The 15,556-nt window shown below is 45.0% G+C and overlaps 1 protein-coding gene across 2 annotated transcripts in view; it reads left to right on the forward strand.

The window, feature by feature from the left end:
- The window catches only part of ubr2 (ubiquitin protein ligase E3 component n-recognin 2), a 50,925-nt gene that overhangs the window by 1,068 nt on the left and 34,301 nt on the right, over positions 1-15,556 (forward strand). For both annotated transcript variants that reach the window (XM_033612472.2, XM_033612474.2), the window contains exons 2-10: positions 1,608-1,879; positions 2,938-3,016; positions 5,281-5,394; positions 5,493-5,623; positions 6,976-7,114; positions 7,261-7,323; positions 7,828-7,948; positions 8,029-8,136; positions 11,173-11,261. In XM_033612472.2, coding sequence (XP_033468363.1) covers positions 1,608-1,879; positions 2,938-3,016; positions 5,281-5,394; positions 5,493-5,623; positions 6,976-7,114; positions 7,261-7,323; positions 7,828-7,948; positions 8,029-8,136; positions 11,173-11,261 — 1,116 coding nt within the window. The remainder of the gene's footprint in view (positions 1-1,607; positions 1,880-2,937; positions 3,017-5,280; positions 5,395-5,492; positions 5,624-6,975; positions 7,115-7,260; positions 7,324-7,827; positions 7,949-8,028; positions 8,137-11,172; positions 11,262-15,556) is intronic.

Consider the following 15,556-nt stretch of genomic DNA (forward strand, 5'->3'; position numbering starts at 1 on the left):
GAATTATTTTCTAGAATTTCACTTATTAACTTATTAATTAACTTATTAATTTCATTTATTACATTTATCTCTATTTCTTATCTTTATTTTTCCTCATCTCACAAACAAGGAGCCCGTAATATTATTAATACTAATTTACACTGTTATTAAACAGTGAATATGATTTATGTCTGTGTGACCTCTTCTCTTTGACTTTATCACAGTGGACCAGAGGGGTATTCCAGAAAGCAGGTTTAGTGAAAACTCTTCATTCATTCAGTCCGTGTCAAAGCTTGTATCAAAGTGCATTAACTAGCGGAGATTTACCGTCTGTCACAGTCTAAATCCTGCTGGATATTAGTTTGTTACTCAGGACTGTCTGAAGTTACTGATTTTATGCACATCAATAATTTCTTTGGACATCAGTTTTTGTCTTTACATTCAAATATTACACAGCGAGAATTCACCCTCAGCTCAGAATCAAACCTCTGTCCTTTTTATATTTATTATTTTTATAACACTGTGCACAAGGATCAGACTGTCAGTCTGTCAGAGCAGCTCCCAAATGTTTATTGCACATAATGTGTAGGTCTAATTATTTACATTTTAAAAATGGGTATGAAGCTTCAGACACGTAGTATCAATGACTAATGATCTCTATCACTGATGTCATTGGTCGCACTGATGGAACATAATTCCTATAGCCTAATATTGGGGATTATATGTTCATATTTCTGAGTGAGCAATGGTGCAGCATTTCACTGTCTTTAAATTTACTACATTTGTAGCTGAAATAAAGTCACTGAATGCTGTTGAGTCAAGATACAAATAGATGTGCAACATTTTAAAATCTACTGTATTTTAACCTCAACGTCTTTTAAAGTGCAAATCACCAAACATGTTATTACTGGGTCAGACTGTGAGTTTACAGTCATGTCTTTATGTCTTTGATCTATAGCCTAGCCTATATGTTTTAAATCTTCTGCCTCCTGTGTTTTTCCCCATCAGATTAAATCTCAACAAATATATTATTATATATTATTAATATAATGTAATGTATCGACAGCCTGATACACAGTCAGATTCCACCACTTTAGCTTCATTAAGGAAATGTAAGTCTGATAAATGATGAATAAACTATCTTATTAACTTTATGGTTAACTTATTGACACTTTCCTCGCTCTGACTCAGGCTCTTCTTTTAAAGATAAACGTGCACCGTCTGCTACACATGCATTAATATCTCTACATCCACTGGATTAAAATGGAGGCGCTGTCTTTTATTTACCTGTTGCCATGGTGAATCGTGGAGTCGGAGCTCCATTGATGATGGCTTTTTATTGTCGGCTTAACTCAGAGTGAACATACTCAGAGTTGACTGAACTAACTCAAATCAGCTGTTCTGGAACCGGTAACTCAGAGTTTCCCATCTCAGAGTAAATCAACTCAGAGTTCAGGGTCAGACTCAGAGTTTGTTGAACCTCCTACCTGGAATACCCCTCTGATCAGACTGATTCTCTGAGTGTCTGTTACACATGTGAACATCTGACATTGAACACTCTGAAATCTTTGATTTTCACTTATTAATTAAATGATGTACCTCCTCCTCCTCCTCCTCCTCTTCCTCAGCAATGGCTGGCCGCATCCGACCTGCAGCAGGAGGTGTACCGTCACTTGGCGGTGTATGTACCCAGAATCCTTTGCCTGGGTCCAAGTGGGGGCAGCAGCAGGGAGGAGCAGAGGGAGGAGCTGGCTTATCAGCTGCTCCTCCTGGCTCCCCTGGAGTGGCTCCTGCTGGGGGAGGAGCCGGCCACTGGCCTTGCCCTCCTGCAGGAGAACAACCAGCCGTCACCGCTGTGTGGTCATGTGTTCAAGGTGGGAGAGCCCACCTACTCCTGCAGGTGAGACACACACACACACACACGCACGCACGCACACACACACAGGTAACACACACATGCACACAGGCAACACACACACACACACAGGTAACACACACACACACGCACACAGGTAACACACACACGCACACAGGTAACACACACACACACGCACACACACACTGGTAACACACACACACACACACACACACACACACACACTGGTAACACACACACATTGGGTGATCTCTAAAGGAAATGGCCACTTTAGAATGAAGATACAGACAGTACTTACTGACCCTCATGCCCACAAGAAGTCCAGTGGAGTTTTTAATCCACAAAACTCGTTCGGGGTATCGGAGCCAGCTGGAGACATAATTTACTCCACTTTTATAGCATCATTTCTCACCGTGGTCAGTTAGCCTGCCCTGCAGGCTGCTGTGTTTACATGGCAACTCACACGAGACTCGAGAACTAGCACCGCCACTAGCCATCAGCTAGTCTCCTTCACCTGGGGACACTGGTTAGTCTGTTCCAAGGGTTAATGACACACACCTGAGGACACTGGTTAGTCTGTCCCAAGGGTTAATGACACACACCTGAGGACACTGGTTAGTCTGTCCCAAGGGTTAATGACACACACCTGAGGACACTGGTTACTCTGTCCCAAGGGTTAATGACACACACCTGAGGACACTGGTTACTCTGTCCCAAGGGTTAATGACACACACCTGAGGACACTGGTTACTCTGTTCCAATGTGTGTTCACTAAATGATAGGAATGATTCTGTCTCTGGAGGATCCTTTCTTGGGAGGACTCATTCTACAACGAAAGGATTCTTCACTTTTAGAAACACCCACTGACTCCTTTTAGTGATGTCGCATGACACACAGAAGATCTGACCAATCAGATCAAAGTCTGAATGTCTCCCCTTCTGTTCCTGAGATAAGATGTTAGAACAAGATGATGTCACAGTCAAGCTGACCTTTGTCTGTCATCAGGGGGTATCTGGTGTGTAACAGGGTTTGGGTGGGCAGAGCCTGACAGGTGTGATAAACAGACTGTTGTTTGTGTTCAGGGAGTGTGCAGCCGACCCGACCTGTGTCCTGTGTATGAAGTGTTTCCTGGGAAGTGTTCACAAAGAGCATCGATACAGGGTGAGTACACACACACACACACACTCAGACAGGTGGAACAGGTGTTGGATCAGACAGATAACGATAAATGTGATGTTACCTGATAGTAAACTGTATGACTGAAGCCGAGGTGTTCAGACTGGACTCTACTGACTGAGTCTCGTTCATCATAATGTGTGTGACAGACTTCCTGTGTTTGACCCCGATGCTAATGTTAGCCTAACATTAGCCGTCTCACTGTGATCGAGTCCTGGTCAGAAGGTTAATGATCGGCTGACCTGCAGCGTCTCTCTGGAGACACTGTGACATCACTCTGTGATGATCAATCTGACACTGACTGTGTCTCTGTGAAGGTTTATTCATCTGTCTGTGTTAGAAACTGTTACTGATGCTGTTAGACCTCCATCATGTCTGGGTACAGTCTGTCAGCCAATCACAGACTGTGTCCCTGACTCATTGACGAATCACAGACTGTGTCCCTGACTCATTGACCAATCACAGACTGTGTCCCTGACTCATTGACCAATCACAGACTGTGTCCATGACTCATTGACCAATCACAGACTGTGTCCATGACTCATTGACCAATCACAGACTGTGTCCTTGACTCATTAACACAGTTGTGTTAACACATTAAAAAATTTACTGAAACACCCAAAGAATGGTTTGATTTGACGAGAGGTCAGCTGACAGGAAGTATCTGATATATGCCCCCCCCTTCACCTGTCAGGTCCACAAAGACAGTCTGAAACACTTCAGCTGAGAGTCTGTCTGTTGCATGTGACACACACACACACACACACTCACACACTGTGAAACACACTTTTGGTGTCTTTGATGAAACATCAGTAAACCTGCGAGTTTGTATTTAACCAGCTGAGTCATGTCTGAGCTCAGTGATGTGTTTACAGTTGAGTCCTGTCTGAGATGGCTGCATCTGTAAAGTTACAAACAACAACAACAACAACAACACAATAAACAGATACAGATCCACAGTAAGATGTAGAAACATTCAAACACCTTCACACGGTGACCAGAACCAACAGACTGGTTCATCCTGGTTCTTCTGAGAGCTTTATAACCAGACAGAGACCAGGTCACATAGGTGAAGGTGAGTCCAGGTGAGACCAGCAGAGCACAGATCAGTCTGAGAACCAGGACCAGAGCCTAAGAAGGGTCCAAGATGGTCGACCATCCTGGAGTAAAGCTCACAGTGATGTGCAGTATCTGACATGTGCAGATGGATTCATGTACAACAGATCACTGTGAATTCAGATCCACCAGAAACGTAGCAGTGACCAGTGTCTGTCTGACAAACAGGACTCGTGTCTGAAGTCAGTCATCATCAAACTCAGATCTGATCATAGACACGTGTGAATGTTCATGAACGCCAAACACTCGCAACCTGACAGCACGCTAACTTACTTACTTATGCCTTACACCCCTTTTGGGGTATAGGCCGTCGACAACGGACCTCCAGAGTACCCGATCGCTGGCTTTCCTTTCTATCTGTGACCAGGTGACAGAGCAGACAGAGACAGACCTGAGGACACATGGAGCAGACAGAGACAGACCTGAGGACACATGGACCAAACAGAGACAGACCTGAGGACACATGGACCAAACAGAGACAGACGTGAGGACACATGGAGCAGACAGAGACAGACCTGAGGACACATGGAGCAAACAGAGACAGACCTGAGGACACATGGAGCAGACAGACAGACGTGAGGACACATGGAGCAAACAGAGACAGACCTGAGGACACATGGAGCAGACAGACAGACGTGAGGACACATGGAGCAAACAGAGACAGACCTGAGGACACATGGAGCAGACAGAGACAGACCTGAGGACACATGGAGCAAACAGAGACGGACCTGAGGACACATGGAGCAGACAGAGACAGACGTGAGGACACATGGAGCAGACAGAGACAGACCTGAGGACACATGGAGCAAACAGAGACAGATGTGAGGACACATGGAGCAGACAGAGACAGACCTGAGGACACATGGAGCAGACAGAGACAGAGAAACTTTGCTGACACTGAGACTGAAGTTATTTCAGGTGAAGCAGAGACAAGCATTTTACTTAATCTGTCAGAGGTGTGACAGGGACAGGTGTGACAGGAACAGGTACACCAGAGACCTGACGGAGGTCACAGGTGATGTTAACTCTTGAGTCCTCTGTAGGAAGAACCGTCCATGAAGTACAGACAAGACACATGATGGTACACTGTGTGTGTGTCTGTGTGTGTGTGTGTGTGTGTGTGTGTGTTGTAGATGACGACGTCAGGAGGTGGAGGTTTCTGTGACTGTGGAGATGCTGAGGCCTGGAAGAAAGGTCCTTACTGCCAGAAACACACACCTACGTCCAACAACAGAGACACTGAGGAGGTGAGACACATACCTGTCTGTCTGTCCCTCTGTCTGTCTGACCTTCTGACGGTCTGTCTGTCCCTTGATGATCACTGCGGTTCTGTTTGTCCCTTCAGGATCCTGTAACCCTGCTGCCTGCTGACATGGTTAGTCGTGCTTTCAGCATCTTCTCCACCATCCTGAAATATGCTGTGGACATGTTGACCTGGGAACAGGAGGACCAGCTGCCTGCAGGACTGGAGCCACCGTACGCGCGCGCACACACACATCCATAGACCATAGAGTGTTAATTCTTACAATTACTTTAGTTCAGTCTGAAGACAGACAGCTAACTGCTATCAGTTAACAGCTATTTGCTAACTGCTAAAAGCTAACTGCTAACAGCTAACTGCTAATAGCTAACTGCTAACAGCCACAAATCCATCCAGCAGCTCCACCATCCACAGTCAGACACACACGGCTGATTATTTACTGCTGAATTACAGCTCACAACTCGCACCAACAGAAACATCCTGGTGCAGACTATTTACTGGAGTTTACCAGCCTGTGGCTCATCAGGCATCTGAAGAGAAGTACACGCTGTCAACAGTCCACCACCAACATTTACATCACGTCTCGTCAAAGAAAATCAAACATAGATTTCATCTTAGTTTTTATTATCACTGGGTGCGGTTACATGATGGCTTCTCATTCTGAATGAAATCTGAATGAAATCATCATGAATTAAAGTTTTTCCAGGATGTTTACATGGGAAATATTCATTCCAGCCCCTTACATCGGATTGAATTTTCAATCGCATTGGCCATTTTCATTCTGAATTAGGTGTTTACAAGATCACTTTTAATAGGAATGAACTTTCATTCAGAATGAAAAGGGAATTAAACTGTCCATGTAAACACACTCAATATCTAGTTTTAGCTCGTCATCGTCTTGTTATAGTCGTGGAAAAAAGGTTGTTGATGAAAGGTTTTCATCAACAAAATAAACACTGTCCCCACACACACACACACACACACACACCTGTTGACACATTATTAAAGGTTATGTACTTACCTTTAATAATGTGTCAACAGGTGTGTTTGTCTTTAACCCTTTAAGCCAGGAGGTCGTTATTTGTCTGATCCTGTTTAAAAGGGTCTAAAATAAAAACCACAGTAACCACAACATTCATGTATCAGAAAGCTTCTGTCTTCACCTTCATCAGGGTGGACACTCGTAATGACATCATTTTTGTTACATGTGGTGCAAAAAATATTGCGGCAACAGCCTTGTACATGGGGCACCTGCTCTATCCACTAAGCCACCAACACCCCACGCTTCCACATTTAAAATAATTTTGGATCTGTTTTTTTATTTTTTAGTAAAATCTGATGAAAAAAACATCCAGTGTTTTTATTATTTATTTTAATGACACTGTTTTAAACCTTTTATTAATTATTCTGGTTTATTGATCTAAATAATCTCTGAGCTCAAGTTGGATAGATGTTGGGATGAGAGACAACAGGAAGTGACATCACAATAAGCAGACATGTTAGAGTTTTGTTACGTTCACATTTACTCTGACACTTCCTGTGTGTGTGTATGTGTGTGTGTGTTCAGGGACAGAGGAGACACCTACTACTGCATGTTGTTCAATGATGAAGTCCACACGTATGAACAGGTGATCTACACGCTGCAGAAAGCTGTCAACTGCAGCCAGAAAGAAGCCGTCAGCTTCGCCACAACCGTGGACAGAGACGTTAGTACATGCTACAGTACACATATACACTGTGCATCACATTGTTACTATGGTTACTATGATATACAGGACCAGTGTGATGTTGGTTCACATCAGTCCTCACAAACATGAGGAGGTCCACGTTACATGTTGTGTCCATGTTGCAGGGCAGGAAGTCGGTTCGATACGGAGACTTTCAGTTCTGTGACCAGGCCAAGTCTGTGATCGTGGTGAGTGTCTGATGTCACAGCTGAGGGAGGAGCTGAGGGTGATACAGGAAATCATTTAATAACTCCTCTTTACCTCCTTCTGTCTTCCCTCTGTCCTGGCTCCCTATGTCCTCCCTCTGTCCTAACTCCCTCTGTACCTCCCTCTGTCCTGACTCCCTCTGTACCTCCCTCTGTACCTCCCTCTGTCCTGACTCCCTGTGTCCTCCCTCTGTCCTCCCTCTGTCCTGACTCCCTCTGTACCTCCCTCTGTCCTGACTCCCTCTGTCCTGACTCCCTCTGTCCTGACTCCCTCTGTACCTCCCTCTGTCCTGACTCCCTGTGTCCTCCCTCTGTACCTCCCTCTGTCCTGACTCCCTCTGTACCTCCCTCTGTCCTCCCTCTGTCCTGACTCCCTGTGTCCTCCCTCTGTCCTGACTCCCTCTGTACCTCCCTCTGTCCTGACTCCCTCTGTACCTCCCTCTGTCCTCCCTCTGTCCTGACTCCCTGTGTCCTGCGTCCTATCAGAGGAACACCAGTCGTCAGTCGAAGCCTCTCAGGGTTCAGGTGATGCACTCGTCAGTTGTTGCTCATCAGTGTTTTGCTCTGAAGGCTCTCAGCTGGTTGGGACAGATCATTCAATGCTCTGGTGAGTCTGGACTTCATTACCCAGAATCCCTCACTCTGTCTGCTTGTGATTGGCGTGAGTGTTTACCTGTTGTATTTCAGATGGTCTGAGGAGGATCCTGTGTCAGGTGGGCCTGCAGAAAGGTCCAGAAGGAGAATACTCCTCGCTGGTTGACAAGCTGATGCTCAACGACTCTAAGATGTGGAAAGGTAACTGCTCACGTATAGAACTTATATATTTACTACATGGCATTGTTTAACACTGGATTCTGATTGGTCGATGACCACACTGTAGACAGTTCTGATCATAAAGTCTCAGCAGAGGCAGTTCAGTCATTTTTAAAATCAGTATTTTGTGTCACAGTTTTGATTTCGGGATGATGTGCAGCGGCTCGTTGTGAAACACCTTCATCACCACATCAGTGTGCCCGATGAATGTATTGTGAAAAATGGCTTGAACTGTGATTATCAGTATATTCACATGTGCTGTGCATTCACATGCTGTGTGTCATGTTGAATCAGTGGCGTCAGTCAGGTGACTTTACTGGTTTTAAAGTATTTCTCCTCTCACAGAAACCATTGAGAGTCAAACTGGTGTTTTGGATTAAACCAAACTGCCCGTGATGTGTCAGTGTTTTTGTCCTGGCGCTCTTCACAGATCTGACACCTGTCCGCCTGCCCACCTGTTCTCCTCCCGACTCAGTGACACTGTTAAAGACAGCAGGGCTGCCTGGACCGCTTGTAGACCGTAACCTTGCATTTCAAGGTTCATAAAATACACCTGAATTCGCAAATATGTGCGATGTTTCTGCAGACAGTCCTGTTAACTTATGTCTCAGCGTCTGCTGTGACAGCAGGTGGCGTTTTCACTCCTGTCAGTGACGATGGCGTTTTACCTTCCAGGAGACGTGTTGTATGATTTTCTCCTGATCATGTTACACTGTGATCATGTGACTGTGCCACTGACCTGTGCTGTGTTGACTCATGTCGATGATGACCTGATGAAAAAATATTTCACCAGCAGCAGCCATTTTTCTTTCCGTCCATATCAGATACATCATGCAAAACCTGATTTGTTGTTTCCTAATTTGTTCATCATCTCAATAAGATAAAAGAAAACACAGAATCAGCAGATTTCTCAAAATCTTCTCGTGTGTCCCAAGGACTCACCACGTTAAAAACTAACATCAACATCACTGCATTTCAATCAATCAATCAATTTTATTTATAAAGCCCAATATCACAAATCACAATTTGCCTCACAGGGCTTTACAGCATACGACATCCCTCTGTCCTTATGACCCTCACAGCTGATCAGGAAAAACTCCCCAAAAAACCCTTTAACGGGGAAAAAAACGGTCGAAACCTCAGGAAGAGCAACTGAGGAGGGATCCCTCTTCCAGGACGGACAGACGTGCAATAGATGTCGTACAGAACAGATCAGCATAATAAATTAACAGTAATCCATATGACACAATGAGACAGAGAGAGAGAGAGACAGAGAGAGAGAGAGACAGACAGACAGAGAGAGAGAGAGAGAGATGCAGGACAGACGGTAATGACAGTAGCTTACAACAACATTAATGAAAGTAATATTATAATTAATAATAATATATTAATATCTGATAGTATACATGTGTGACAATAGTCATATGTGTATAATAACAGTAGAAGTATGACTAATGACTAATGATGGCAGCAGCAGCAGGAGGCATCTGGCAGGACCACGGCAGCAGCACAACCACACACGTCACGCTGTCCAGGCACCGCTGTGATATGAGTTAATCTGAGAGACAGTGGAGCACAAAGGCTCCGGAGAAGAAGCCGAGTTAGTGACATCCAGAATGGCCGAGTTAGCAAGATGCAGTAATAGAATACGAGAGAGAGAGAGAGAGAGAGAGAGAGAGAGAGAGAGAGAGAGATGCAGGTAATGACAGTAGCTTACAACAACATTATTGAAAGTAATAATATTATAGTTATAGTTCTGGCTACTGTGGTACAATATGTTGAAAGTATGTATTAATATCTGGCAGTATACATGTGTGACAATAGTCATATGTGTATAATAACAGTAGAAGTATGACTAATGACTAATGATGGCAGCAGCAGCAGGAGGCATCTGGCAGGACCACGGCAGCAGCACAACCACACACGTCACGCTGTCCAGGCACCGCTGTGATATGAGTTAATCTGAGAGACAGTGGAGCACAAAGGCTCCGGAGAAGAAGCCGAGTTAGTGACATCCAGAATGGCCGAGTTAGCAAGATGCAGTACGGCCGAGTTAGTGACATGCAGTACGGCTGAGTTAGCAAGATGTAGTAACAGGACATATGAGAGAGAGAGAGAGAGAGAGAGAAGGAGAGAAGGTGCCCGGTGTATTATAGGGGGGTCCTCCGGCAGACTAGGCCTAAGTCAGCCTAACTAGGGGCTGGTACAGGGCAAGCCTGAGCCAGCCCTAACTATAAGCTTTATCAAAGAGGAAAGTCTTAAGTCTAGTCTTAAATGTGGAGACGGTGTCTGCCTCCCGGACCGTAACAGGAAGATGATTCCACAGGAGAGGAGCCTGATAGCTGAAGGCTCTGGCTCCTGATCTACTTTTGGAGACTTTAGGGACCACGAGTAACCCTGCGTTCTCAGAGCGCAGTGTTCTGGTGGGATAATATGGCACTATGAGCTCTCTAAGATATGATGGAGCTTGACCATTTAGAGCTTTATAAGTTAACAGTAGGATTTTAAATTCAATTCTGGATTTTACAGGGAGCCAGTGCAGAGAAGCTAAAACAGGAGAAATATGATCTCGTTTCTTAGTTCCTGTTAGTACACGTGCTGCTACATTCTGAATTAGCTGGAGAGTTTTTAAGGACTTACTAGAGCTACCTGATAATAGAGAGTTACAGTAATCCAGCCTAGAGGTAACAAAAGCGTGGACCAATTTTTCTGCATCTTTTCGGGTCAGGATAGGCCTAATTTTCACAATATTACGCTGATGAAAAAATGCAGTCTGTGAGGTTTGTTTTAAATGAGAATTAAAAGACAAATCTTGATCAAATATTACTCCGAGATTTCTTACATTTCATTTCTTTATTCAGTGGTCAGTCTGTGTCAGCAGAGAGACATTAAACCTTATACTTCATTATGTGTTCATTTATCCTGAGTCACATGACCTCATCAAAGTGTTCAACAACGGTTTCACATATCACATGTTGTCCTGATCAACACTACGTCTGTCTGTCTGTCTGTCTGTAGGAGCAAGGAACATCTACCACCAGCTGCTGATGAACAGCCTCCTCATGGACCTCAAATACAAGAAGATCTTTGCTGTCCAGTTCGCCAAGGTAACATACCTGATCAACACACCTGATCAACACACCTGATGCACAGCGAGCGTCTCGTACAGTCACAAAAACAGGAATTCATGCTGAATTATGTGAACACACCAAATTCACTCTTTTTCTGTGAGTTGAGTTTTTTAAATCCTGTGACTGTGTCAAGAAACAAAATCAGTGTTGAGATTCATGAAGTCAGTTTGGGTTGAATTTTGCAGCCTGACACCTGTTAACAGGTCATAAAAGCCCCGCCTCCACTGAGCAGTCCGGTTCAGTCTCATTGTGTCTGTTCCCACAGTAAAAGTTGTGGATGGTCCCAACAGAAGCGTTCCTTAGCGTCCCCATGTTTGGTCCCCCCTCTGTTGGGGTACCTAGCACACAGATCTGGTACTAAAAGGTGGAGCTAGAAACCCTGCAGTCTGATTGGTCAGTAGAGGACGGTCACTCTGGTTTTATGTAACCTCTGTTCATACATCAGTAAACTACAACTATAAAATGACTTCATTCACTTTAAGGTGGAACGTTTACTGTCATGTTTTCCAACATTTTATTTATATTTATGACATTTCATTAAATTTTATTGGACACATTTCAGTATCCCAACTTGGAGCGTTCCATTAATTTTTATTGTCTCTCTTGAATGACACACACTTTTAGTAATGACTTTAAAAATATAGATTAATTTGGAGCGGATTATGTGAAGGTCATATATTCTAATCCTCACTTCCTGTGGGCTACAGCAACACTAAACCCCTGAGCTTGCCTGAGAAGGACTAAATGCACAAAGCTGCTATTTTTAAATATCCCATGGAGAGAGACTCTCACTGCAGCCTGTTCTATTTTGTTGTGAAAATGTGGGCGTGCAGCCTCGTTCTGTGGACGATAAACCAGGTGCAGACTTCCATCTGTGTCACTGCTGATGAGGAAATACAGCGAGTGCTGGACGGAGCAGTGAGTGACAACAACCCCGCCCACATTTAAGAGGACTGTCTGAACAGACCGAGGGTCTAGGTACCATGTCTGAAGGCTTACTGCTGGTTCCAAACTCAAAGTGTTAGGTGGAAACGGAGCTTAACAATTCACCAGTTAATGTTATGAGTTTCGGCTTGAAATCGTCTACAAAGCGACTGATGAAGCCGTGCAGCGTCCGGAGCGCTGACTGTGCATCAGGTGGTTTTTTAACACAGGATCCTTCAGTGATCAGTGGTGAAGAAAATCTGAGTATGATTATTGTTTTATTTGTCAGGTTGTTGTTGCTCTGACTGAATTACTGAACATGTCTTTGTTCTCTGCTCCGTCTGTCCACACTGACTCTCAAAGAAGGTTCTCTTAAATCACAGCTAACAAACAGGTCACTGTTACCAATCAGGACGACGTTTATGTTCATGTGATTTGTTTTATTTCCTTCAAACCACTATAACATCAGACTTTGTTACTGAAGTCAGTTTTACACTGCTGGTACGTTACAGCTGATTGATTAGTCTGTTGGTATTTATCACAGGTAATATTCAATCAGTAAAATTAATTCACTTTGATTTGCACAAAAACCGAAGTGATTTCCATGTCTCCTTCATTATGGGACAGTAAATACAGTTCTGGAGTTTGAATCTGACTCATCCAGTTTAAAGTGTAAGAGCTGTACAGTGAGCAGCCGCCACATAAGACATAATCAGAGAAATAAAATAAATATATTCAGCTGTGTCATCAGTCATCAGTCTTAGTCATCAGTAACTAGTGGGAGGACATTAGTAACCAGTGGGTGGACATTAGTAACCAGCAGGTGGAAATCAGCAACCAGTAGGTGGACATTAGTTACCAGTGGGTGGACACTGGTCACCAGTAGGTGGACATCAGAAACCAGTGGGTGGACATCAATAACCAGTTGGAGAACATCAGTAACCAGTAGGTGGACATCAGTAACCAGTGGGTGGATATCAGTAACCAGTGGGTGGACATTAGTTACCAGTGGGTGGATATCAGTAACCAGTGGGTGGACATTAGGGAACCAATGGGTGGACATTAGGGAACCAATGGGTGGACATCAGTAACCAGGGGGAGGACATCAGTAACCAGTGGGTGGACATCAACAACCAGTGGGTGGACATTAGTAGCCAGTGGGTGGACATTAGTAACCACTAGGTGGACATTAGTAACCACTAGGTGGACATTAGTGAACTAATGGGTGGACATCAGTAACCAGTGGGAGAACATCAGTAACCAGTGGGTGGACATCACTAACCAGTGGGTGGACATCAACAACCAGTGGGTGGACATTAGTAGCCAGTGGGTGGACATTAGTAACCACTAGGTGGACATTAGTGAACTAATGGGTGGACATCAGTAACCAGTGGGAGAACATCAGTAACCAGTGGGTGGACATCACTAACCAGTGGGTGGACATCAACAACCAGTGGGTGGACATTAGTAGCCACTAGGTGGACATCAGTAAGAAAGTGCAGAAAGTGATCAGAGAAAACCACCGTCATGGTTCCTGTTGTCTCTGACTGAGGCTGCAGGTCTGTGGAGCTCTGATTATAAACACGAGGTGATGTCGTTAACATGGACATATTGATACACCTGAGCCCTGCCGACTCATGGTGACGCTGACGTTTGACCTGTTTGTGTTGATACACATGAACACAGTGTTGTTGGTGTTGTTGCCACTGAGCAAGTCTTGTAGGCACAGTTTTTCCACTGTGACCACATTATCTCTGCTCAGCGTGTCTTAACCTCGTTCAGTCCAGGTTAGCCTCCAATCCCTGAGAGCAGCAGGATGTGACGTCATCATTTAGATAAAGTAACAAAAGCCACTGCTGGTTGAAGTGGTCCCAGTGGGTGGACATCACTAACCAGTGGGTGGACATTGGTAACCAGTGGGTAGACATTAGTAACCAGTGGGAGGTCATTAGTCACCAGTAGGTGGTCATTAGTAACCAGTGGGTGGACATCAGTAGCCAGTGGGTGGATATCGGTTACCAGTGGGTGGATATCAGTAACCAGTGGGTGGACATCAGTAACCAGTGGGAGGACATCAGTAACCAGTGGGTGGACATTAGTAACCAGTGGGAGGACATTAGTCACCAGTAGGTGGTCATTAGTCACCAGTGGGTGGACATCAGTAGCCAGTGGGTGGACATCAGTAACCAGTGGGAGGACATTAGTCACCAGTAGGTGGTCATTAGTCACCAGTGGGTGGACATCAGTAGCCAGTGGGAGGACATTAGTTACCAGTGGGAGGACATTAGTTATCAGTAGGTGGTCATTAGTAACCAGTGGGTGGACATCAGTAGCCAGTGGGTGGACATCAGTAACCAGTGGGAGGACATTAGTCACCAGTAGGTGGTCATTAGTCACCAGTGGGTGGACATCAGTAGCCAGTGGGTGGACATCAGTAACCAGTGGGAGGACATTAGTCACCAGTAGGTGGTCATTAGTCACCAGTGGGTGGACATCAGTAGCCAGTGGGTGGACATCAGTAACCAGTGGGAGGACATTAGTTACCAGTAGGTGGTCATTAGTAACCAGTAGGTGGACATCAGTAGCCAGTGGGTGGACATCGGTAACCAGTGGGTGGACATCAGTAACCAGTGGGAGGACATCAGTAACCAGTGGGTGGACATTAGTAACCAGTGGGTGGACATCAGTAACCAGTGAGTGGACATTAGTCACCAGTGGGAGGACATCAGTAACCAGTGGGTGGACATCAGTAACCAGTGGGAGGACATCAGTAACCAGTGGGTGGACATCAGTAACCAGTGGGAGGACATCAGTAACCAGTGGGTGGACATTAGTAACCAGTGGGTGGACATCAGTAACCAGTGAGTGGACATTAGTAACCAGTGGGTGGACATCAGTAACCAGTGGGTGGACATCAGTAACCAGTGGGTGGACATTAGTAACCAGTGGGTGGACATCAGTAACCAGTGAGTGGACATTAGTAACCAGTGGGTGGACATCAGTAACCAGTGGGAGGACATTAGTCACCTGTAGGTGGTCATTAGTCACCAGTGGGTGGACATCAGTAGCCAGTGGGTGGACATCAGTAACCAGTGGGAGGACATTAGTTACCAGTAGGTGGTCATTAGTAACCAGTAGGTGGACATCAGTAGCCAGTGGGTGGACATCGGTAACCAGTGGGTGGACATCAGTAACCAGTGGGAGGACATCAGTAACCAGTGGGTGGACATTAGTAACCAGTGGGTGGACATCAGTAACCAGTGAGTGGACATTAGTCACCAGTAGGTGGTCATTAGTAACCAGTAGGTGGTCATTAGTAACCAGTGGGAGGACATTAGTCACCAGTA

This window comes from Epinephelus lanceolatus, chromosome 17 (genome assembly GCF_041903045.1).
Source record: "Epinephelus lanceolatus isolate andai-2023 chromosome 17, ASM4190304v1, whole genome shotgun sequence".
In the NCBI taxonomy this organism is placed as follows: domain Eukaryota; kingdom Metazoa; phylum Chordata; class Actinopteri; order Perciformes; family Serranidae; genus Epinephelus; species Epinephelus lanceolatus.